Raw genomic sequence first — 24,455 nt, 5'->3', positions numbered from 1 at the left:
TTTTTTTTTTTTTTTTTTTTTTTTTTTTTTTTTTTTTTTTTTTTTTTTTTTGAGGAATTGTTCATACATTGTAGAATGGACTCAGGATATAAAGATGAGAAAAGAGGATTTACCAGGCAAAAGAGTGGGACCAGATAAAAGATGAGTCACTGTCATTCTTAAAATGGAGCCAACAGAATTGGGAAAGAACAGGTGTTTTTGTTTAAGTTGTATTTAATACCAAAAAACTTTTGTTATAATTTGATTTTACTTTTTCCCCACAATGTTTTTCTTCAATATTTTGACCAATATTGCCAAATTATTGCCAAACAGTCTTACTTGCTGCTTTCAAACCAGGTCTGTGCTTGTAAGTACAGTGCACCTGATGGCTTCAGTGACCTGATGGCTTTAGTGTGCTGTGACTTCTGAATTCCCATGAAATCACATTTATCCATGTAAATACAACTAAAATCCTTCACTCATGGTTGCACTGACAGGGCATTTTTACCAAGCCCTTGCATGTGGCACAAGGGAATGCACCAGAGTATTTTAACTTGCATTTTGTCCTGTTCCTGATGCTTTTAAAATCCCTTTTTCTTCAGGGGGAGGGGATGTGTGGGGGGATGACGTAACAAATCTCACTGTTTTGAGATTTTGGACATTGGAGTGGGTGAGACTTCTCTGGTAAATGACATGAGTATATGGTTAGTACCCCAGAGGGATCAGTGACATCACTGCTCTGTGGCAATGGAAATTTTGATGCTGACTGAGCAGTGAAAACTGAGATTGACATTGATGAGCAAATGTGATTCACCACTAATTTATCCCCAGGTATTGAGATGGCCATGAAGCATATTTAACTTCTCTGCAAGTCTGTATAATTTACAACTATAAATGTAGAGAGCTTGAAAATTAATTTTCACTGTCATCTAACTTTTCTCTGTGATTGCTTTTGCTTGCCCAGCCAAGAAGCAGGTGACCAATCAGGTATGAAATGCCAATGGCTAATGAATAGTAATCAGATGAATAGTTTGTAAGTAACCCTTAACCTGAAAGCTGCTTTTCTGGGATATCTGATCATTTGTCACAAATCAAAATGTATTTTGCCTGTTTGATGAACATACAGATAGATATTAATACATGCACAATTGACATGCTGTGTATAAACACACAGATACCCACTCTGAGGCAGTGATACTTGAACAACTGCAGTTTGGATGAACAGCAATTGAGGAATTTAGCATAGATTAGCATAGTTAAACAAGATTTCTACAATTTTAAATTGACACTGTAAAGTTTCAATAATTTACTCTTGATAATTGACAGAACAATTTGGGACTAATCTGTCTAAAGGACTGGCTTTAATTTTTTCGGGTGACTGGCTCTTGCTTTTTGTCAGTCATTTCCATCTGATTAGCTCTTTCAATTTAAAAAATTTAGTATACTAAGAAATTGTTAATTTCTAAACAAACGGGCTGCAATAACAAAGCACAATTCACTGAAATTTTGTTTCCATTAACAAAGGTTTCTCTCGGAGAATTTAAATATTCACTGAATCTCTAGTCCTTGTGCAGCAGTTTCCAGGAAAAAGCTCTCTATGTAATGGTTGGACTTAAGGAAATAAAAGCATCTCACACAAATGGGCATGTGAAACAGTTATTAAAACATTTTGGTAAAGGCAAATATACTAAGAGAAAGTGGATCTCAAAAGCAGATTCAGTTTTCTGCATTTTAGTTCAGGATTTTTAGGCAACAGGTTTTAAGAACCATGCAAATAGAAACAGTTTAATAAAACCTGAGTCTTCTTGTTTTGTTTTCTGGGGTTTTAATTTGTTAAATTAGAGTCTCTAATCTGTTCTTGCATTCTAAACCTTTTTTTTTTTCAAACTCTGGGGATTGTTTCTCACTGTTACTGAACGTTCAGCTGGCTGGAAACGCACTTTAATTTGAGAGTGTTGCTATTTTCAGAAGAATATCTTTTTCAGCGTTACAGATTGATACATAAAGACTCAAGCTTTTACAGGAGTTGGTGTGTTTGCTAGCATTAAAAGAAGTCCTGAAACGATAAATATAAAACACTTGAACGGTTTAAAATAAACCCCCAAAGCGTAGGTTTACACTGTTTTCAAAGCAGGAGTCGGAATTGGAGAGAGCGAGGCTAATTTTGAAGGGGAACAGGAGGACTGCGGTGTTCGATGAGGATTCACCTGGACGCGGTGACTGCAGCACCTGGAGCGGCGGCGGCCGGCGCGGAGCTCTCATCTCCGGGAAGGTAGAGGAGCAAAACAGAATCTCCCGCTTTTCGGCTGCCCTGCCGCCAGCGGCAACACAAACATCTTTCCCGCTAATACCTGCAACGCTTTGCGGCGGTGCCCGCTCCATCCGCGCCGCGGGGCAGCGCCCGCCCCGCCTGCTGGGGACCCGCCGCCCCTCAACAAAATCTGCTGTTTTCGGCACCGCGGCCGCCCCGCCTGGGTGGGCACCAGCGCCGCGGCCGCTTCTCTACCCTCTGGCGGCGGGGAGCGCCGAGGGGGCACGTCCTCCGCCTGGGGAGAGCGGTTCCCTCCGGCCCGTCCAGGGAGCTGCGGGGCAGGAGCCCCGGGGCGGCACCGCAGGGCGCCGTTCCCTCACAGCCGGGCCCCAGAGGTGCCCCGTGCTGGCGCCGGGGGTGCCCCGAGGGAGCTCCTGCCTGGCGCCCGGGCAGCCCGCGCTGAGCCCCCTCGGAGGGCGGGGACGCCCCGCTGCCCCACGGCCGCCGCCGGGGAGGGGAGGGGACGGCCGGGCGCCGCAGCCCCCGCCCGGGTGAGCGCCGCCGGTCGGGGTGCGGGCAGGGGCGCCAGGGGCTGCCCGGGTGATGAACGATGGTGGCCGGTTCCCGGCGCTGACAGGACCGAGGGCACGGCTGTCCTGAGGGGGAAGCTCGGCGGAGAGCTGCCCGCAGCCCCGGGGCTCGATGGTGCCGGCGGGCGGAGCGGGGCATCCGCTCTACCACAGCGGGGCCCGCCCGGCCCGGCCCGACGGGAGAGCCCGGCGGGGCTGAGGGGAGCCCCAAGGCCAGTTGGCCATGTTTGGCCACCCTTTCCTGCTGCTGGAGCTCAACCCCGGTGGGCTCGGCCCTTTCCTCCCGCCTCCCGGCAGCTGACGACCAGGATAGAGAGAATTTAGGGCGAAACGAAATATAAGCGCCGGGGGCTTTGAGCGCGGTCGTGGGCCCCGCTCCCATCCGAGCTCCCCTTTGGGTTTATCTTGGCCGGGCGTTGGGCCGGCGGCCGCCCCGCCGAGGGCCGCGGGAGCGCGCACCGCCGGGCGCGGGGACGGGCGGGACCCCCGGGGACCCCAGCGCGGGGCCGAGGCGGCGGCCGGACAGCGCCACAGGCTCCCATGGAGAGCGACGGTGCCCGTGCCTGGGGAGCAGGGCCGGGGGCAGCCCCGGGGCCACACCGCACCCGAGAGCGGGCTCTGAGGGAACCTCCGGGGAGCCACAGGGCTCGGGCTGAGGGCTGGGGGGCTGTCAGTGTGCCAGGCGCTGGGAAAGGCCCGGGAGAGCCTAAGCAAGCACGTGTGGTGCTGAGCGTCGGGGAGGGTCTGCGCATCTTCGCCTAGAAATGGTGTTGGATGCCCCACAAAAACAGAGGGACAAGTCTCTGGCGTCCTCAGCCCAGGCACAGCAGGGCGTCCGCCTTTTGATCTCAGCAGCTGGACATGTACGTTTAAAATAATGACACCGCATAGGGAGGATCTTTTCCTCGTGTTTCTCCCGGCTTTCCCTTTAGGTAAGCGCCGTGCCGTAGCTCCCGTGTGCGCGCCCGGCAGTGAGAGGAAGGGAGGGAGAAGGGAGGGAGGGAGCCTGGGAAGCGCTGGCTCCGCCAGTGGGCGTTTTCTGGCGGCCGGTGCTGGAAGCGGCACTGCAGTGACTCTATCTGCCTCTTTGCGGGCGAGCGCGCACATACGGGGCAATATTTGCCTCGCTCGAAGAAAATAAGATTGTTGCCGTTTTCTTGCCTTGAATGCGAGGTGGGAGCATGGGGAAAAGCGGACTTTAAAGGGGATTGAAACCGCTTGGCGGTCAGTAGCGCCCTGTCCCCTCCGGCCTAAAGGGGGAACGGAAATGTGAGGATTTTATGCGGGCGGGGAGCCGGGGTGCGGAGGAAATACTGCCCGGGAGTTGCGGAGGGAACGCAGGACCGATCCGCGGGTGCCCCTCGTTTCTCTCGTCCTTTTTCGGCTTCCCCTTTCGCTTTACTCCGGTATCTCTGCTAGACGTCCTGCCTTAAACTGCCGCGAAAGGGAGGGAAGAGCGGAAGCATGTCCAACCCGGAGAAGCGGATCTTATCCCGCCCCTCGGCCCCCCTGGCTGCAGCAGCCGGGGAAAAGCCCGGCTCCGGCAGCCGCCCGCTCCACTCCCATGGCCACAGCGGTGGAGGTGGAGGCAGCGGCGGGTCTCCTCCTCCTCCCCCCGCTCCTGGAGGCGACTCGGCTGCCTGCAGCTCCCTCTCTCTCCTCCTAACAACCACCACCAGCAGCAGGAGCCGCGCCACAGGCACAGCCTCCTCCGCCGTCTCCGCCAGCATCGTCTCTAGAGCGGCAGCGGCTCCTTTCCTCCTTCCAGTCCCCTCCTTCTCCTCCGCTTCTCCATCTTCTTTTTATTTCTTGCCGCCGCCTCCTCGTTTCCCCTCCTCATTTTCCTTTAACCTCACAAGTCTCCAAGGGAGGGAAGGAGGAGGAGAGGCAGCGAAAGCGGCAGGAGGAGGAGGTGGAGGAGGAGGAGGAAGAGATGTTGGCGGAGCAGCAGCAGCAGCAGCTCACTTGATCGCCCATCCAGGCGGCAGCGGCAGGAGGAGACTCTTCTGTTCTTCCTCCATCCAGGGCTTGCTGCTCCGTTCCGCAGGCGGCAATCCCGGGCAGCAGCACGCCCGGCTCCTCCTCTCCTCGGCCGCCTCTCGCCCGTGGTCCTGCAATTCCCTCGGTGCTGCAGCAGCAGCAGCAGCCGCCCGCGGCGACGGGATCCGAGGAGGCGACGGCCCCGGCGGGAGCAGGACTCCTAGGCGGCAGCAGCGGCAGAGAGGCGCCTTCTTCTCCTCCTCGTCTCCCCTGCTCCCAGGGCCAGACATGGAAGATGGATCTAATTCTGCAAGCTGCTTTAGGAGGTTTACGGACTGTTTCTTGAATACAAGTAGGTAGCGGAGCGCCGTGCCCGGCGGCGGGTGTGCGTGTCTCGGGGAAGGCGGAGGGCCGTGTCCCGGGCTGGGTGCATGCCTCGTGGAAAGGGCATTTCTTTGTCAGCGGGGGGGAGGCGAGGACACAAAGGGGCCGTGTACGCGGGGCGTGCGTGGACGCATGGAGGAGCGGCCGGGTGTGTGTGAGGATGCACGGACAAAGGGGATGCTCGGTGTAATCGAGTGCTCTTTGTGGGAGCTGGCTGTTAACGCCTCGAGGATTTCGGTATCATTCCGGGATCAGACAACTCCACATATATGTATGTCAGCCTTTTGCCTGGTACGTGCTTGATTTGCTCAGGAATGACACGTAAGGGAATGGAGACTGTCCCCCCTACTTACTTGAGCAGGCAATAAGGCAGCATTATGGTATCGGCAATTGACAGAAAAGCGGCGGCCGAGGACCGAAAAGGGTGAAAAGGATCGCTTCCTTCTGCATCCCCCGTCAGAGCTGCCACGCGCGTTCACATTCCATATTCCTGATTCGGCTTTGGTACCGGGTGCCGCCTTCCCCTGGCCGTGGCTCGTTGTAAGGCGGGCCAGGAGCCCGAGAGGAAACATGTGCTCCTTGCTACGGGGGGCTGGCGCTGGAGCGGGGATAGTGACCGGAATAAAGGGGGAATCGAGGCGCTTCACAAAGGGCGCCCCGCAGCCAGCCGTGCCCAAAGCCTGGCCGGCTCCCACCGAGCCCGGAGGCGGGGGAAGGGCGTGGGGCTGCGCTCTCCCCGTGCCGGCGGCGGGAGCGGGGCCGGAGCGGCCGCTCGGCCTCCTCTCGGTGCGGGGCTCGGCCGGGGGAGCCCCGCGGGAGCGGCCCGAGCCCCGCGGCGGCTGTGGGAGCGGGGAGGAGGCTTCGCATGGCACTAACTCCCCGTTCGCAGGGTCGTGCGGCCCCTCGGGTGTCTCGCCCTCCCGCCGGGTGCGGGGCGGGGGCGGCCCAGGCACGGCCGGAGCTTGGGGCCGAAACCGCCCGGGGTCCACCTGCCCTGTCCCCCCGCCAGCCCCCAGCTCCACCGCCCCCCGGCAAATATGCTGGAACTAAAGAATTTACAAGAGGATCATGTATCAGGGCTGAAATATATGTATAATAGGTATGGGTTTTTATAAGGAATTTTTTTTTTTTTTTTTTTTTTTTTTTTTTTTTTTTTTTTTTTTTGCTTGTTTAGTATTTTTTTTTTCATGCTTAGGGTGGCTTCTGTCAGCTGTGGCTTTATTTTCTTTTTGTGACAGCTCCTTGGTTTGTGGATCTATGCCTTAAGGTGTCCCTAGACTTGAATTTTAATCTGTTAGAATACTTTGATATAGGTGACTTTTTCGATACAGGTGAACCATGTGTGGTTCCCTGGGGGGATGTGAGAAGAACTACAGAGATGTCCCCTGAAACCTCATTATCTGTTTTATTACTTTCAGCTGTCTTGAGCACAAGATCCTGCAAGCGTGGTAGGACTTGTGTTCCAGAGTAGTGGTGAATAAAGGTGATTATTGTATTTGCTCCACTTTTTGCAACTTTATTCAATAGTTGTTATGGTACAGAGCCACATACTCGATTACTCTTGAGACCTGAAGAGAATCCTAAACTCTTTCAGTTTTTATTTTCTTTGTGTTTGAGAGGGGTAGAATGCTGCCATGAGTGTGGTACAACTCTCTTGTTTTAAATGTTTTAAAATAAGTGGTCTTGAGAGCAAAGAACGGAACCAGGGAACGTGCATCGTGTAGGGCAATTCACTCATATGCTAGACCAGGAAAAAGATGATGTGGAAAACATCAGCTTTGTTCAAAACAGCTTTAAAAGCATTAGTGAATTAAACTTAAGCTATTTTATGAACTCTTGAACACAAGGAATTTTGTCATCTTTCACTGATTGTGACCTCTGACTGAAGATTTTCCGGCAGGCAGGAAAGGAGCTGAACTATTCTTTCCCCTGTGAGTTTACTGACGTCTAAGAAGACATGCAGCCTCTCTCTGTGGAAACACTTTTCCATACTCTGCAGCCCATGCTCATGAAACTTTCAGGAACTTAAAAATCTGACGTTCTCTGCTCATCTTTTGAATGTGATTGAAAGTGACCAATGGGCTCAAAAGGTGTTAGTGAGTTCAGATAGACAGATGGACAGACATTCACATGCGGTGCATATGTACATATGTGTACCCTTCCCTCCCTCCCTCCCTGGGTGATTGCATAAATCTGATTTCCTTAGGAAACCAGGCTGAAAGAAGGAGTGGAGGGAAGTCAAACAAGATACTGTTCAGTTCCAGTGCAGCTACTGCAAAGAGCACTTGTCCAATGTTTGGAGTGCTGTGCACAGTCCTAGTTACAGTGCAGCCGGAAGGCTATCATTGTTTTGAGGAGGATGAGATCATGTAAAATAATGAAGATAATGTGCTGTGTCTCATAGCTTTTGTTTCCTGAATTGTATTTTAAGTTCTAAATCATATCTATGTACATATATAAGCTGTTTGACTTTAAAGACAAAAAAAAGAGCCTAAATATTTTTGCAGGGAACCTGAAGAGCTCTGTAGGGAAGAAAATTGAGATGAGTCCTTCTGGAAAGAAGATTTATAAGTGACATAACAGAATCCTCAAGAGTGTAACAGAATCCTCAAGAGTGGAAAACAATGAAATTGCTAGAAATGTATTCTTCTTTCATCTCTGAGCTCTTTCGACTTGCATGCTCTCCAGTCAGGATTTTTTGTTAAAAGGTTATTATTATTAAAATTTTAGCTTCTGCAATACTCAGTTTGTGCCATATCTGGCTATTTTTCTTATTAAAATTCCTAATGAAGCACTGGACTGCAGAAGCTTATATGAACTTTGTGTAGTGTATGTTGCTTTTCTTAACTGTTTTAAGTCTTGGTGCATAACACAGTGTTTTAAGAAACTTTTAGTATTGAACATCCTGGATCAATACTCCAGTGGAGTTCTGCCATATTTAGAATACTGCAAGTTGCCAGGTATTCCTGTATTTCAGGAATTTCAGGTTTCTGGGAAATGTCTTGCCTTTGGGCGAGCATCCCGTCTTCCTTTCACATTCAAGGTCTTCTCTCATGGTGCAGGTGTAGTAGCATATGTCATCTATGTCCCATGGGTTTACTGGCAGGTATGCCTTCTTTACAGTATCTGGACTTTCTTCTTGTCAGAGAATTATCAGCGTATTTTTATTATAAACAGTCACCTTTTTTCTGGCTCTTATAGTCCATACTTTCATGTGCCAGATGTTAAGACTTTCTGATTAAGCAGCACTCTAAGAAAGAACACCTGTAGTAAGATCTGTTGTTCAGGAAGAAAAGAGCAATTAAAATTTAAGTAATATCAAAAGTATTCCTGTCACTTGATCGAATGGAAAAGTTAATCTTGTCTTGACTCTTGTTTTTCCTGGTCTGTGTATTTGTTTTTTTGCAGTCAGGGTGTTCTAAGTTAAATGCTGATCTTCAGCAATGAATCCCTTGTGTGAAGGTGGACAGAATTTGGTTTTCCAATTAAATCATGCTTAAAATTTAGAATATATAAGAAATGAAATTATCTCTGATTTTATCCCCATAGATTCTGACTCCAGGTTAATTGAAAGCAAGATTATCACTAAAGTAGGATATAGTTATGGTAAGTGATGTCATTCAGCAGCACAGGACTGGTATTTCACATTTTGCATTACAGTATTGGAACACCAGGTATCCTGGTCTGCAGCACTGCCATTCTACTTAGTGGGATAACAGAACAATACGTAGGGCAGATAGCAAGGAATGGCATGGAAAGGTGATGAAAACCATGCAAGTGCAAGCAGTTAACAGTGGAGAAAGGCTTGGTTTTCCATGTCAGCTGTTTTTACAAATAGTTGTCTGTAAGACATGCAGTTTACATTTGGAATATCTAATGTTCTGTCCCTTTGACTTCTCAGCTCTGCTGCCTGTGCCTGATGGTTTGGGAGTACCTAGTGCTCATAAGCCTTGAGAGAGGAGGTAATGCCTTCCCTGTGAACTCAGTAACCTTGCTCCTCCTGTGTGATGGACGGTGAAAGGTGTGATTATGCACAGTGGGATAGTTTAGATGAGTTGGGAGGTGGTTTCTTTTTGCCACTTGTGTGAGGAGGATGGCAGCTTATTTAGTATTCTAACACAAGGCTGGCAGCTTCATTCACCCCATTTGTGTCCTTCTCCCTTTTGCTCATGTTTAAGCCACCCTCATCAGTTGGCCATGGTGAAAATCTGAAGTGTAAAGATGAGTTTTTATTCAATATTTATGTGACTTAGTGACTTGGTTTTGAAACAGTCTTGTGAGTGCTTATTTGCACTGATGATCCAGGGCCTATACCTGCTCTCATGTCATCCATTGTACAGATCAGTACAACAGTAACTTCTGTTTAGTTTTAAGATTCTGTGCCTTTTTTCTAATACAAACAGATTATAACCAACATTCTCTCAATATTATGAAATTCTGGACTTAGCTTTAGATTCAGAAAGTTAAGAATGAGAGTCTGTGGGTGAGTGGATTTTTAACTTGGAAATGGCTTATGCAGCTTGTTGATTGATGTTAACTTTTCCTGTGTTTAAAATTGTATTTCAGACTTAGTTTAGTATCAGGTAGTTTGTTTTTAATGCTACTTTAAAAAGTATTTGAGTTTCAAGTAATTCTGTTTAATACTTGAACATTCAGTTTTTTGTTTGTTTTATAATATTAAAATTTTTGCTCTGTTGGAAATATTACCATATTCTAAAATAAAGCTAAAATAATAAGTTATATATATATAAAGAAAAAGGCAGTTTGAGGGGGTTTTAATTGTTTTTATACTCCCTCTGCTGGCTGTTTCAATTACAAGTACCTGTATTCGAACATTGTTACTAAGTCTGCTTTTCCGTTTACTGTTTTATCAAACAAGTAGCAAAGGCTATTAGATTCCAATCTGTTTTTAAAGTTTTAAAAAAGTAAAATTGTTAAATGAAGAAACACTATTTGCAGGAATGGGAAGCCTAACACTTTTTTTTAATGGGATAGTGTTTCCATTTTTGTTATACCTTGTGTTGATTTTAACTCTTGTCCTAAAAACAGCTGAATCTTTGGGTGTGTTGGTCACATCTTCAGTAGTAAATTTCACAAAAATAACAATTCATATATAAATCTACATGATTTATCTGTTTCATTAGTTGTAACAAATTCATTGTCCAGCTTTGAAGACCAGCTGTGATAAAATGTAAATAGTTATGCTGTGTTTTGAGTGACTTCCACATAATTAGCTATAATGCTACAGATGTAAGGGATAATTTCTTAAGGTACTGGTTTTGTTATAGTAGTGTACCATAGTGTTAATCCAAAATATGTATAGCACCTAAAATTTGTAATTTCTAGGAACTTCAGAGATTATATACTAAGGCTGCTTTATTTATTATAGAAACAAAGCCATTGCACTCCCCATGGCCGTCAGTTACGGCTGAAACAGTTCAGTATTTCTTGTTGGTGTTTGTGCTGAAGTTGCAGGCTGCTGGGTAGTGTGTCCTCGCTTGTGCTGGTGCTTGGCTTCTTCCCCCGGTCGGAGTTTGAAGAGTGCCACCTACTGATTGACAGCTCCGAGAGCGCTGCTGCCTTCACCATCTGAAGGCTCTCGCAGCTCAGCCTCGCTCGGCTTGGGATGTGACAAGTCGATGCAGTTCAACCTGGCAACTGTGCGGAATCAAGTCTCACCTCTGAGCTCTGCTATTAAATGATGCATTTTTTGTTTTTCCCTAATTGGTTTCAAGGTGAGGACACAGGATTTTCATCCTGGCAGGTGGGCTTCCCTTGCCATCTTTGTCCCCTTTTAAAAGCTTGTGAGAAAGTATCATATTTCTGTGGTTTCTTCATCACTTCTTGTCAAGCTGTCATAATTAGTGTGGGAGGAACCAGCCTGGCTGGTGTTTATTGAAGACTTTGGCTCCTGCTATGCCAGACAATGTAATGATGTGTTGCACACTCAAATGAGGCTGTTCAAAAGGCAGGTAACAGACTCGCCACCATGACTTCGTTAACAGATGAACATTTCAGAATGCTCATAATGTGTTTGTTTTTGCAGGAGGGAATAACAATTTGGTTAACAAGTTCTACATTTTTACAGGCAAGTCATGCATTAATCTTTAGTTTAGTGCACTCTAAGAATGCTTTATTTCAACATTCAAGTATGCCAATTATGTATTAAAAAAGCTTGGCAAGAATATGAATTAGTAAAAAAAATTGTATCATTTACATACTTACAAGCAACTCCTTTATTTCAAAGTTCTTTTAATGTATCTTTGCACGGTGATTTGTTGCTGCAGGAAGCTTTCTTAATTCCAGCTCCTTAGCACCTTGTCACAGGTGGCATTAAGAACAAAAAATATTCGGTTTTACAAATTTCACATTCTTTTGGAATACACATTGATAGCAAGTTTCAGTCTGAGTGAGATTTTAACAATAAAATGTAACATCATTAAGAGATGCCAAATCTTATAGCTCAAAAGGACCGGAGTTGTGGTCAATATAACCCTTGAAGACTTTCTGAAGTAATTATGGCTCAAGAATACTGAAAGAGAAGGATTATGAATGTTATTAACTGCCTTCAGAGAACCTGTAGTAATGTTATTGGTATCTAATGAAAATAATAATAAAAAACCTCAGTGTAGAAGCAGGAGTAGTAATCTCAATTTCTTTGGTGCTGGGACCAAAGAAGAGGTTGTCAGGGTCTGAGACTGAGACTGAGACTGTCAGGGTCTGAGACCATTTAATCCACCTTCCATCTGAAAACTTTTAATGTTTTCATTAGCACTTACTGATCTGGTTTCTTGTTTCTGCATTATCAGCCAACTCCCATGCACCAGAGCTGTATTTCTCTTAACAAAGTTTATTCAGCTGATAATAATTTCAACATTCTTCCTTCCTCTCTCCTTCCCTTTGCATCAAAAAGAAATCCCCTAATGTCAAGCCAGAAATACTTCCTAAAGAAAAGAAAACTTTTGCATGTGAAGTTCTAATAACTTTGTACAGAGACCTCGCTTCTCTTATTCTTCTGACCCGTACATACCCAAAATAGCAGGTATTTGTAACTGCTAAGCATTGCTATGCTTCACTCTGTGGGGAAGTTTCCACAGTGACAGGAAAGAAGCCACTTTCTTCGTCATGTATATTTTAGTAGCATTTCTGCAACATTTTGGTTCAGAGAATAAGATGCTTAGCCTGAATTATGGTGGCTAAATGTGTGCATGCTTTTTATTCTTTTGTAGTTTTCCTCACTGTCTAATTTTTATATCTCCATTGTATTTATTCTGTAGTGTCTTATTTTATTTGCTTCCAAACTGGGTAAAGCTACTACCCTTTCTTCTAAAGGTCTTTGATTTAACCTGAAAAAAACCCAAACAACAAAACAAAAAGAAAGTGTCTCAGTATTTCACTAATGATTTTTTTCACTAACGCATAGCAGTTGAGTTTATGATAACTCATTCTTTTACTTACACTGGACTTTTTGTGTTTATATTTTGGTTTTCTTTCATGCATATACAGATACCTTGGCAGCTTCTCCAGAGCGAATTCTTTTTTGGAACATAGCTCTGTCTGCTGTCCTTTCTTTGCATGCCTGTCTTTCAGTTATATTGTAATTTCAGTTTTATATTACTTCCCCTTTGTCCACCCATAAGCTTATTTTAGCTGATGTTTCCTTCTTGATTGCTGAATTGTGTTGATTTTGTTTCTTCCTGCAGTGGTCTGGTGTCTTATACTGTCCTTTTTACTATGTTTTTGTTTTCACCAACTACTTCTGTTGTGTGATGGTACTATGGTGCTATTCTTCTTCTTCTGGTATGGTTCACTTAAACAGTATTGTCTGGATTTTTTTGGTAAGAAGAAATTTTGCATGGCAGTTTGAAAACGCTCACTACGTGTTCTCTATATGCGGTGACTCATTGTATTTCCTAATCCGCCACTGTCTGCCCAGCCCTAAGTGTGATGTCAGTAGAAATTTTTTCTTCTTGCTTTTTTTTGAGCACACGTAGGACTGATGAAAGTTACTGTTTGATGTAACAGGAAACTGAACTCATCTGTTCTCAAAACAAGCACTGCCTTAGCTAATATGCTCAGGTTTTGTCGTGCCAGGCTTCCGTGTCTCATTCTTGAGAGCAAATTTTGTGTGGATGTGTCCCAATGTTCCTGTTTCTTCAAACTTCAGTTCTCACCAGTACAGACTTCTGAGACAACTGCTCTTGGAGCTGCTTTTTCATGGATCTTAAGTATTAAATGTAGTTTTATGGCCTTCGGTTCATGATTATGAATGCAAGAAGGTCTTGGGATTAGAGGCATCATTTTGAGAAGTGCTTTGAAGACATCAGAGAGAATGGGTGACCTGCAGTCTCCAGTGTTTATAGAACACTACGACTTCTGGCTTAGCTCTTGTGATGGTAGAGAGAACAGGATCATTTGGCATGTTGCAGGAACTCTCATAGACATTTCTGGGTAGGAATGTGCTTGTAGATTGCGTGTTTCTTTCAGACCTTTTTTGGAGTTTTGTGCAGTGCTCATGCTTTTTGGACTAAGCATAGAGGATGTGGGCTCAAACTTTAGTCCTGTCTATTCTGCTTAATTTTTAGTGAGCTCCTTGGTCCAGTTTAGACTGATGCCTAAGTGCACGTGCATTGGGAGTAAGCAAATGCAGACTGTTCCCAAAAAACACTGGGAATTATACTTGCGTCTTCCTGTGGGAGAAGGGTGTACAGGTGACCTCGACAAGGTGTGTTAATTACCCAATACAGCCCTGATGAGTCACAGCTATATCCAATAAAGATAAGTGTGATAAAAGGGAGCAGGTTAGCTGGTGAGGGGGGGAATTATCATGGAGGATCATGAAGGAGGAGGAACCTTGAGGAAGAAGGAACTAGTGGCTCATGAAGCAGAAGGATGCTGAGGAGAGAGAATCACTGCTGTGAGGTCAGTCTGGGTCTGCAGTTAGAGCCTGTTGCTGGAGCCTGCAGTCACAGTCTAGCTGGGTAACAGCCTGCATTCAGAGTATGCAAACCAATACCTGCAGTCACAGTTTAGCAGGAAATAACCAACAGTCAGAGGCTGCAAGGGAAAACTACAGTAGGAGCTTGCTGCAGCCAGAGTCAGTGAATGGTTGGAGTCAGGATGACTGAATTGTAAAAGGAGTAAAAACCAGGACTGTTTTCATGCTGTGCTAAACAAGAAGTCTGTCTCAGCTCATTTCTACCCTCTGACAAGTGTGAAAGGAGAAGAGTTTAGCTTTGCAGACACAAGCAGTGTCACACCCCCATACTTTGAGGTTAAAGATCAGGCTCTGGAGCATTGTAATTACTTGCTTAGGGACATAGCTCTATGGGGCAGCAGAGGAACCAAACAGTCTAAACTGTTTGTGGCAGTAGGCAGACCTTGTTTCTACACACCAAGTTCTCCTAGGGAATGAACTACAGGTTCTACAAAGTCCTGAATGAAAGCCCAATGAATAGAGGACCATATTGGAGGATATGGCTTGCTGCCTTCGTCAGCACAATTATTTATATTTTCTGCCTTTGTTTCCTGAATTTGCTGGTTTGAAAGGATCTTTGGAAATTGTGACTGAAATGTGTATATGAGTGTTCATAGGAGAACAAAGAGGCACTGAGTTGGTCAGTTGACAAGAATGAATGAAGTGTGTGTGGTGATATTACATACCTTAAGTTAATGAAAGATGGTAGAGACTTGTCCATCTCTACAACAGCACTATTGAAGGGACAAAAATCAGGAATAGACTAGAGAGAAGACTGGAATGGTAAGAGGAGTTTAACATTTTTATTGCTCAAAGGAATGAAATTACAGCAGAAGAAAATGTTCATCCTTATAGGGAAAGCTATTTATAAACTTTAAGAGGTTTCTTTTGGGGTAGATGAAAGGCTTGATATGTAAATATCTTCCAGAAAAATTACCAAATTTCAAGGGAATCTCTTCAGTGAAGTATAAGATTTGACTGAAGTAAAAGATAAACGTTTTTTAAATGTGAGTGTTATTTTTCTTTTTAATGTCACAGATGCTTTCTTTCTGTTTAACTATTAACTTTTTCCTCCTTAGTAACAAAATAAAGTGTGCATGGTGAATCTTATATACTTTATGAATGTGCTGACAGATAATATTTTAACTTATTTCTTTACTTTTTGTTGCTTAATATTATCTTCATGAATAGACCAGCTGCTGTTTGACAATCTTTTGTTTATGCTAGCTGAGAATGTCCTTTACCATTGTGTTTTAAGGTTGCTCTGAAAGTTTTACTGTTCTACTCCATGTGGTTTTTATTTCCTTTCTTCGTCTCTCTCTCTTTTTTTTTTTTTTTTTTAACTGCTCTAATTGTAGTTTAATAACTGATCCACCTTGTTCCTGCTTTTTTTTTTTTCCCCAACTGCTTATTCAAGTGTAATTCTGACTACATGTAGAGCACATGCCCTTCTCTGTCTCTTAACATGAATGGCCTTGGGTGGCTCTGGCTGTGGATATGTTGTGAGTATAGTTAACATCACCACGTTTGGCTGCTTTGATGATGGTGACCTCGTACTTGTCCATGACAAGCCTTGGTTCTTGTTTACAAGATGATGTTGCAGGTGTTACCTTCTGATTTGACTGCAAGGCTAATTTTTTGTTTGTTTTCCTTCATTCAGCTGTCTGTACTTCTTTAAAAAATAAGTTGAGCCACTCTCTTAGCACTTTGCAACATCTTGTTTTAACAACTTGTGTTTGAATCAAAGCAACTAGCCATTCTGCTGTGCCAAGAAACACTTCTTCCCAAGCACTTCTAAAAAAGAAGGTTTTTGTTTCTCTTGTTTCACAATTCTTTTGCTGTTTATGGAGCTGAAGGGAGGAATGGTAAGGAACTTGAAATTTGCTATATATATATCAAAATTGAAAAGAGAACATGAAAACAATTACACAGTTATATTGAGCAATATCGGAATTTTTGATTTCTTTTGCCAGAACAGAAATTGTTTAAGCTTTGTTTAAATATAGTTCTGTTCTGAACTTCACTTCGGAAATTAAACTAGAGTTGAAAAACTGATTTTAAATCTTCTATAAAGACTTCAGTATTGGCTTAAACCCATGTGATTTTGGTATGTTTTAGATGTCAGAGATGAGCTCCAGCAGGTCTGCTAGTGGCAACTGAGATACTTAACCTGTGCTTTTTTGCTTGCAGTCACTATCAGCTCAGCAGAGATAGCAGGGGAAAAGGCTCAAGCACGTTGTTTGGCTTCCTAACCTGTGATACACACAGAGGTGAAGGTCTGCTGACTTGCTGAGCTGTAGGCTGCTGTGATGGATGAAGAACTGCACAGGTGTCCTTGGGTCCTACTTGTGTGCTAGTAATCTTTAGAAACAGATTGCAGAAGGCTGTTAGGAGCAATGGGGACATAAAGTGTTGCTCTGTCTGGCTTCTTTCCCCTTTCTGTCTGTTAATCCTGGAGCATGTCTGATCCCAAAGCAGGCTGTTTCAGGGGGCTGAGATATGCTGGATGCTTGTTGGTTCTCTCTGGTGTCAAGTAAGTTTTCTAATAGTTCACTTCCTGAACTAAGTTCAGGAAGTTGAATTTGTGGGGTCAAAGGGTCAGTGGTGCTGATGAGAAGCCTGGTGACGCATCAGCCTGTTGCTGGGAGCTGATGACAGGATAACCCCTTTCATCAGCAGCTCATCTTAGATCAACTTAGCTGTGCTTGGTACACTTGCGCCATAGTTTCATGGTCACTTGAAGTTCACATAAACTAACCCTCCTGTTTAAATAAATGGCCTAATTCGTCCTCCTTAAGGCTAAGCTTTCTATACATGAATACTCCTCCCCTTGTGCAGACATGTTTATGGGTTGAAAGCGTATGTTTAAAATATGTTATTTAATATGGAAGATGAGGATATAGCATGGTCTATTTAATGTCATCTTGGAAGTCAGCTTTGTGAAGGTTTCTGCTTATAAGCTCAGGGGTATTTTTTTTTTTTTTTTTTTGGTTTGGTGTTTGTTTTTTTCCTCACAGGACTTTTGTTTCTCTGGCCCAGTACTTTCCAAGCCCAGAATGTGAATGATGTTGATAGGAAGTGTAACTTGGTATCCTTTTTTTTTCTTTTCATAGCATCACCTCAAATCCGTCTAATTCTACTGCGAAGACATTTTAGAGAGATGGAATTGCTCGTTTTCTTTTGGGCTTTTCTACTGGTTGTGGTTGTATGAGGGTTTTGTAGGCATGAAATATTTCTCTTTTTATAGAATCATAGACTATCGTGAGTTCAAAATGACCTGCAGGACTGAGTCCAACTCTTGGCCCTGCACAAAACAACCCCAAGAATCATGTAATGAGCCTGAGAGCCCTGTCTGAGACGATTGTCCAAACACTTCTTGCTGGTGCTGTGACCACTTCCCTGAGGAGCCTGCTCCAGTGCCCAACCACTCTCTGAGTGAAGAATCTTTTCCTAATATCCAACCTAAAGATCCCTGACACACTTCAGGCAATTCCCCTTGGATCCTGTCACTGGTTACCAGAGAGAAGAGATCAGTGCCTGCCCCTCCTCTTCCCCTCAGTCCTCCGGGCAGAACAGACCAAGTAACCTCAGATGTTCATCACATGTCTTTTCCTCAAGACCCTTCACCATCTTTGTTACCCTCCTTTGGATATTCTTTAATAGCTTTATATCCTTTTTTGTGCTATGGGGCAGTAATAATCTCTTGTCACTTGCATATTGCTGAAGAATGGAAAAGGAATTAGGTAGATGTACAAGAATATTCGCTAGTTTTCTTAATCAGTTAATGGTTGGAGATAACCTGAAGTAATTATATCCACCACACCTACCCTGCCCCAAGCACTGAGTAAATAGACTAGTTCTCACAATAAACCTGGAAGTTTGCAAACCCAGGAAGTTGCAATGAGCAACACCTTCATCTTTCCAAGCAGCTGGGGAAACCTTACAAAGTAGATGAGTGGTTACGAAGTAAAAAAATGGCAGAGCCACAATGACTTCTAATCTGGGGATACCTCTGTCAGACCACATTGTTTTAATGATCCAAGCAGAATGTTGCCATAGCTTCCTGTGACTTAATTTGCGTTTGTGTCTTTTTCTGTAAACAGTTCCCAGATGCTGGGGATCCGGGAGCTTTGGATTAAAACATAATTTTCTTTAAGGGCAACAGTGAAATCACTTTAAATGTTCTTGCATTGAAAGCATGAAGTGTGAGGTAATTATTAGTTTTTATTAGATCTATTTGTGCTACTGCCACTTTTGTAAGTTGCATTTTAATTAAGGAAAGAATTAGTGTTTTAGCAGATAGCCTTACATGCAATATATAGTGAGAAATGGTAAAAACAATAAAGATGATGACAAAATTACCTCACCCTCACCAAGAAGGCTGTGGGAGAAAAAAAAATGAAAGGGAAGACAAAATGTGTTAAAGAGAAGACAAACTAGAATATATTATTTGGATGCTTCTCGACTATGCATTTCATAGTTTGTTGGGCACTTACCATATTTTTGCATCATTTATTGATCTTGAGCATTAGAACTTAAGGCAGTTTTACTTCACTTTTTGTGATGGATTTGCTCTAAGTTTCAGAACAGACTTTCTTCCTCCTATATATTTACTGGTATGGTCTGGGCACAACTAAGTGTGCTGCAGTCGGTGCTGTTGCTTATAAAGTGGAAGGTTAAGCCTACTGAGGGAGAACTTCAGTCCATAATGCAATGCTTTCTGTAGATGTTTTCATAACTCAAACCTGCATCCTTGCATCAGTAGGGAAATCTTCCTGAAAGTACAGCAGAGCTCTTGAACTTCAGGATAATTATTGGGTTTTGGGAGGAGTATCAGTAAACGGTGTAAGTAAGGAGAAATAGGATAAATACCTTTGAAATTGTACAGTGATGGAAAAGTAATGTATCTTCAGCCTAAATGATGGTTATTGATGCTTTCCTATGCTGCTGTTCAGAGTATACTTTGTCATTCACATGCAGAAACATTGATAGCAGTCACTTCCTGTCCTGCTGGAGGTTAAATGTTTACTTTATTTATTGGTGTCTTTTATATGATTTGGGTGTCAAAATATGCCTGTGAAAGTTTAGTCCTTCAGTTTTATCAACTGATCACCTGATATGCAGTTCAGTGAGACTTTTGAACTAAGACTTGGGATTTAGTTAGTTTTTAGCAGTTTATCTCAGACTTCTTTGGTAATAATCTTGTTCTGGACAAAAAAAAAATATTTATGAATTATTTTGGTAAAATGCTGGAATACAAATATTGTCATCTTACTGACATAATGCTTTCTTTTTTTAGAGCAGTGTATAACTTGGGTACCACCCAATTGCTGCTCTCCTATTTTGTATGTCTTCATATTTTAGCAACTTTGCTTGCTTGGTTTTTCTGCTGAAACACCATGAATCTGCTCCACTCTGCACCTGTTCAATCCAAATTTAGTAAGACAAAGACCAATAATCCCTAAACCCCAATCAATTCAGTAGTCATTAGATCTGAAGTCTGGATATTCCTGATGCTTTTTCTTTTTTCTTTCTTTCTCCACCCTTTTTTTGCTGCCTGGAATGTCTGCTATCTCATAAGAAGGGCAGAGTTTCTGTGAACACTTGTTCATGTCTCTGTGATCCTCCTAGGTGTTGGTTTTCATGAACTCGTCTGACACGTGTATGGTACAGTCAAATTTGATTACAGTTAATCACAAGATCAAAATCTATTTGTATGGGCAAATTTTGTAGCTGACAAGCCAGTAAGGCAATTGCATGTTTTGTTGCTTTTTAGTTTTTAAGGATCTGGTGGGTTTTTCTTGCTGTTGCATCTTCTCTGGGTAACGTTGAGGTTCTAATAATGATGGCTTTAATTTCTTTGGATTCCTAAGATTTTTAGTGCTTCGTGCACAAGGCAGAGATACATAGCTTCTGCGGGAGAGGTCAATGATGTTTTCAGTAGCTTTTTCCTTCTCAAGTGTCATTTACCAAGGGACTCTGCAATCGAGTCATCGTGATGGGAAGCGCATCTTAGCTGATGTAATGCATTTGTGTTTCCTGGAAACAGAACAAAAATCGCAGCTCTGCTTCATTTAATGAGAGATTTGTCATTGATTTCTGTTGTCATGTGTCGTGGGTTTAAGCCCAGCTGGAGATTAAACACCACTATTTATTTATCTATCGTATTTACTCCTATAATTTGATCTTTTTGTTGTAATGGATTGTTCGTGCTTTATCAATCCAATTTCCTGGCATTGGTCCCTCAAAGAAGGATTGAAAGCTTTTATTCATGAAGAGTATTTTTACAAAATATTTTGAAATATGATGTAACTAAATCACATTTCAACAAAACTTCTGGTCTTTTTCTCTGCAGACTACGCTAAAACAGGAGATCAACATGATTGATATGGCAAGAGGGGCTAGATGCATAAAGCTGGATGGACTTGATAAATTCTTCAAATAGACTAAATATTTATCTAATGTGTTTTACTCCTGTCAAGATCTATGTAGTGTGTATTTCTCCTGTCAGGAATGTATTTTCTGATGAAGATCCATTCTCAGTCTGTCTTGGAAACTAAAATGCATTAAGTTGAAACAGTATCACTTTGTTCCTGTTGGCTGCAACTGTATATGTTTAAGCCAAATCACTTTTCTCTCTGATATGTTATTTTTTCTATTTTGCCTAAAATGTCATTTAATCTGAAGTGGCAAAACATTACATTTCATCACTAGAGAGTATTTAGTGTCTACTAGTAAATATTGTGTTTTGACCTGTGGAACACAGTGACTTATCTTGGGTTTTTTTTGTTGTTGTTTTTTTTTTATTTATTTTTTTTTTGGACATGGCTTCCTCTACTTGACTTCAGAAAAAAGTAATGGCACTACATGGAAGAACATGAGCTCTGTGGCATACAAGTGGTTGGTTTGAATGCTTGGGGTGCCCAAATGTTTTTATCTGATGACAGAAAATGGCAGACAGGAGTTTACCTTAGTGGTAACTTGCAGAGTGAATATCCTCTTGGTTTTTGGTAAGGAGAGATTTAGAGGAGAGGTTTGATGTTTAGTTATTCTAGTTGATTTTTGCTGTATTTATGGTAATGGTGATATGTAGGAGCCAGAAAATATACAGCCAATAAAAAAAAAATATAAAGCAAAAAAGTCCCTCCTGTGTACAGACATCACCAAGCTGTTTTTAAGACTTCAGCCAAACTGCATGATGTTCTCGTGAAAAGTTCTACAGAATTTTTTAGGCACTCTTAACCATTGCTTATGCCTGCAGATGTGGAGGCAAAGATGACTGCTTGCAAAGGTGTCCTTCTCTCTTGGTCATAATGGTACTCTGGTGGCTCTGTATTATTAATAATAATAATAATAATTGTGTTATGGGTCATTCCCAATTCTAGCTCATGTTCTCAAGGAAGCTTGAAAGGCATGGCCTGAACCTTGTGTTTGCTTTGACAGGAAGGCAATGGCAGCAAGACAGACAGTTGTTCTTGCTATATACTGTAGCATAGAAGACTCAATTGTTTTTTTTAATTTGCTTAACTCTACATTAATCTTACTGAAGAAAACTGCAAATGATTTAAAAACAGATAAAATTTTTTGTAAAGTAAAGCAAAGTGTGTTTTTGTAACAGCTGGAAGATACTTAGGCTGTTTACGGTTGCTTTGCGGCTGTTCCTTTTGCCAGGCCAAAGATGAATTTGCAACTCAAATCCCAATACAACTCTAGAGCAGAGCTGGATCCACAGTTGAAAACTGTACATAGATTTTTTTATTATGTTTTTTTCCTGAACAGACCTTTATTCTTTTAAGTGGAGTGTGATGTGTTTCTAAACTCATTTGTGAATTAAATAAAGATTGGTTTGGCTTCAGATTTCAGGAAAACTAACTTGCAAGAACGCTCTCAGATGATCTGAACTAATGAGTAAGGTATGTTAAGCTGGTGAAAGTTTTTCAAATGTTAGTGTACTCACTTCCTACAGAAGAGCAAACTCATCTGAAACAACTATCATCCTCTTATTTTGGTTCTTTCATCATTTACTTCATATTGAACCACTCAGTTATTCACATGGCCTTTCTGTAAAATCATACATTGGCAGAAGCTCAAGGGCGCGACCTGCATTTTGTATATAAAAAATAGTATAAAAGATCAAGGGAAAGGAGGGAATTGCAAGCCATGATGTACTTTTCTAATGAAACTTCTACCCAGCTCTGCTGCTGATTTCTCCTTATTTGTAAGTCCAACAGAAAATGGCTTTCCTTCGCTAATTCCCCCATAATAAAAAAATAGGGTTTTTTTTCTCTTCTGGTCTAAAAATGGGAGTGGAGATGGCAGCTTGCGTTTTACTTATGAAAGGATTGTGATATTTTTGTGGAGCTTTTAAAGAAAACAAAACAATAAATAGCTATTGTACTAAGGGACACCAGCTGTGAAATACACTAGAGGTGTGTTTCTGAACTGTAACTTGCATTTTGGACTAGAAACAGGCTTTTCATTCCCACAGTGTTTGTGACAAGTATTAAAAGTGAATTGGTATGGGTAATGTTAGTCCTGTAGCAGCTGGAATTTTGGAGCAAAGAGATGGTTCTCCTGATCGGATGCTGCAGGCAGGCAACTCCCTGCTTTGTCCTCTAGCCAGTTGTGCAATGTTCAGAGCTGAAAATCTGTCAACATTTTTTTTTTTTTTTTTTTTTTTTTTTTTTTTTTTTTTTTTTTTTGGGACATTTGTAGAAGCAGACCATCAAAGCTCCCTAACAAACACACTTAAAAGCTGCTGAGATAATGATTTGGATAAGAATAATTAATTCAATTAACTTAATTCCAGGTTTTGAGGAGCACAGTGGAACTGCTTGAACAAGAATATTTGACATCCAATTATGTTTTAGTTTGTTATATTTAAAAAAGTTTTTCTCTATTGAAAGTGGAGAGCAAGAAGTTTCTGTTTCAGGAGATTATTTTCTGGTTTACGGCATATTTAAAGTTCCTTTACCCTTTTATCTGAGCTCACAGTAATACTTCTATGTACTTGCTACCTTTGGCTTGAATTCAGCTTTATTTTCTGGACTTTTTTTTTTAAGTTTTAGAGACATCCCTTTCTTTGACTCATGAGATGGGCTTTTGTCATATTTGAAAAGCAGGAGGCTTTATGAAAATAAATGGTAGTTACTGCTGCTGTTTCTGAGGCTGTGGTGAGGAAACAGTGCTGTTGGTAATGGGGGCGAGACTGGAGTCCAAACTATGTATGTAAACTAGTTTTCCATTCTACAGCTTTCTTTTTTTTTTTTTTTTTTTTTTTTTTTTTTTTTTTTTTTTTTTATTCACATAATTACATGTCAACAGCAGTTGTTTTTTAGTGCTGTGGCATTTTGAAGTGAGCTACTGTGCTGGAGGGATGAAATAACCCTTCATCTGGTTTAATAGATAAAAGAAGGAAGGGAAATAATGCTTTTAGATGCTGTTGTTAAATGGCAAACTGCTAGAATTGTTGCAGTTTCATTTAGTCACCTGCTCCCTTCCCTTGGTGATTTTAAGTTATGCATGGTTTAAATTTAGATTTATGGTGAATATATTTTTTTTGACAAAGGTACAATACATTAGTAAAATTCCTATGCGTTATACATGTAGGAGGTGGGCAGCTAGTGGAAGCTAGGGAAGGAAATAGAGTACTACCAAGTGCATGTAACAGTATTTTTAACAACATAAACTAATCTGTTCAGATCTTTCTAAAATACAGGGGTGGCATTTCTCGTGCCTCCCCTATTAGGGCTACCTGCTGAAAGGATGAGAGTGCTTTCAGTGGTCGTTGTTAATTAATTCCTATCACAGCCTTTTAGTAGATGCAGTATCATCAGGAAGAGGGTTTTTTGGGGAGTTATTTAGTATCCCATCACAGCTTCTTCAGGTACTTTCCTCAGAAAGAGCAAACACCTGCCCCCATGCTGACAGCTTTACCAAGGGAGAATTGTTGTCAGATGAGTGAGACTGGTAGTTTTACGGATACCCATAGCATTTTTGAGAAGTATTAGGGGTGGATACCCAGCAGTTACAATTCTGTGACTGCTTTAAGTAGCCACCTTTTAGCTATTTGTTACCTTGGCTAATGCTGGCAGCATAAAGAGCTGCCGGGTTCCATTGTGAAATGTACTTGGAAATATTAACGTGTGCAGGATGTCTTCATAGGAGGAAAATGGAAGAGAACAAGAAAGCATATATTAAAAACACTCCAAGATAAAATTTTGTAGTTTCCTCGCCAATCAGAAAATAAACATACTGAAAAGACAATTGGGACACCAAGAAGTGGAAGGGGCAA

General features: G+C 42.5%; 1 protein-coding gene across 9 annotated transcripts in view; it reads left to right on the top strand.

The window, feature by feature from the left end:
• Positions 1-24,455, top strand: part of PDE10A (phosphodiesterase 10A) — a gene marked incomplete at its 5' end in the record, with an annotated part of 237,119 nt that overhangs the window by 61,308 nt on the left and 151,356 nt on the right. For 2 of the 9 annotated variants that reach the window (XM_083857581.1, XM_083857575.1), the window contains 5 exons: positions 55-192; positions 2,114-2,251; positions 9,086-9,146; positions 10,654-10,919; positions 11,231-11,272. The exons of 1 other annotated variant lie outside the window; for it this stretch is intronic. In XM_083857581.1, coding sequence (XP_083713707.1) covers positions 10,883-10,919; positions 11,231-11,272 — 79 coding nt within the window. Of the gene's footprint in view, positions 1-54; positions 193-2,110; positions 2,252-4,284; positions 5,153-9,085; positions 9,147-10,653; positions 10,920-11,230; positions 11,273-24,455 lie in introns of those variants that run through there. 6 more of the 9 variants (XM_083857574.1, XM_083857573.1, XM_083857577.1 and 3 more) reach the window with 5 other exon arrangements.

The sequence above is a fragment of the Zosterops lateralis genome, assembly GCF_965231275.1.
Source record: "Zosterops lateralis genome assembly, chromosome: 3".
In the NCBI taxonomy this organism is placed as follows: Eukaryota; Metazoa; Chordata; class Aves; order Passeriformes; family Zosteropidae; genus Zosterops; species Zosterops lateralis.
This window is presented reverse-complemented; position numbering and strand designations above follow the sequence as displayed.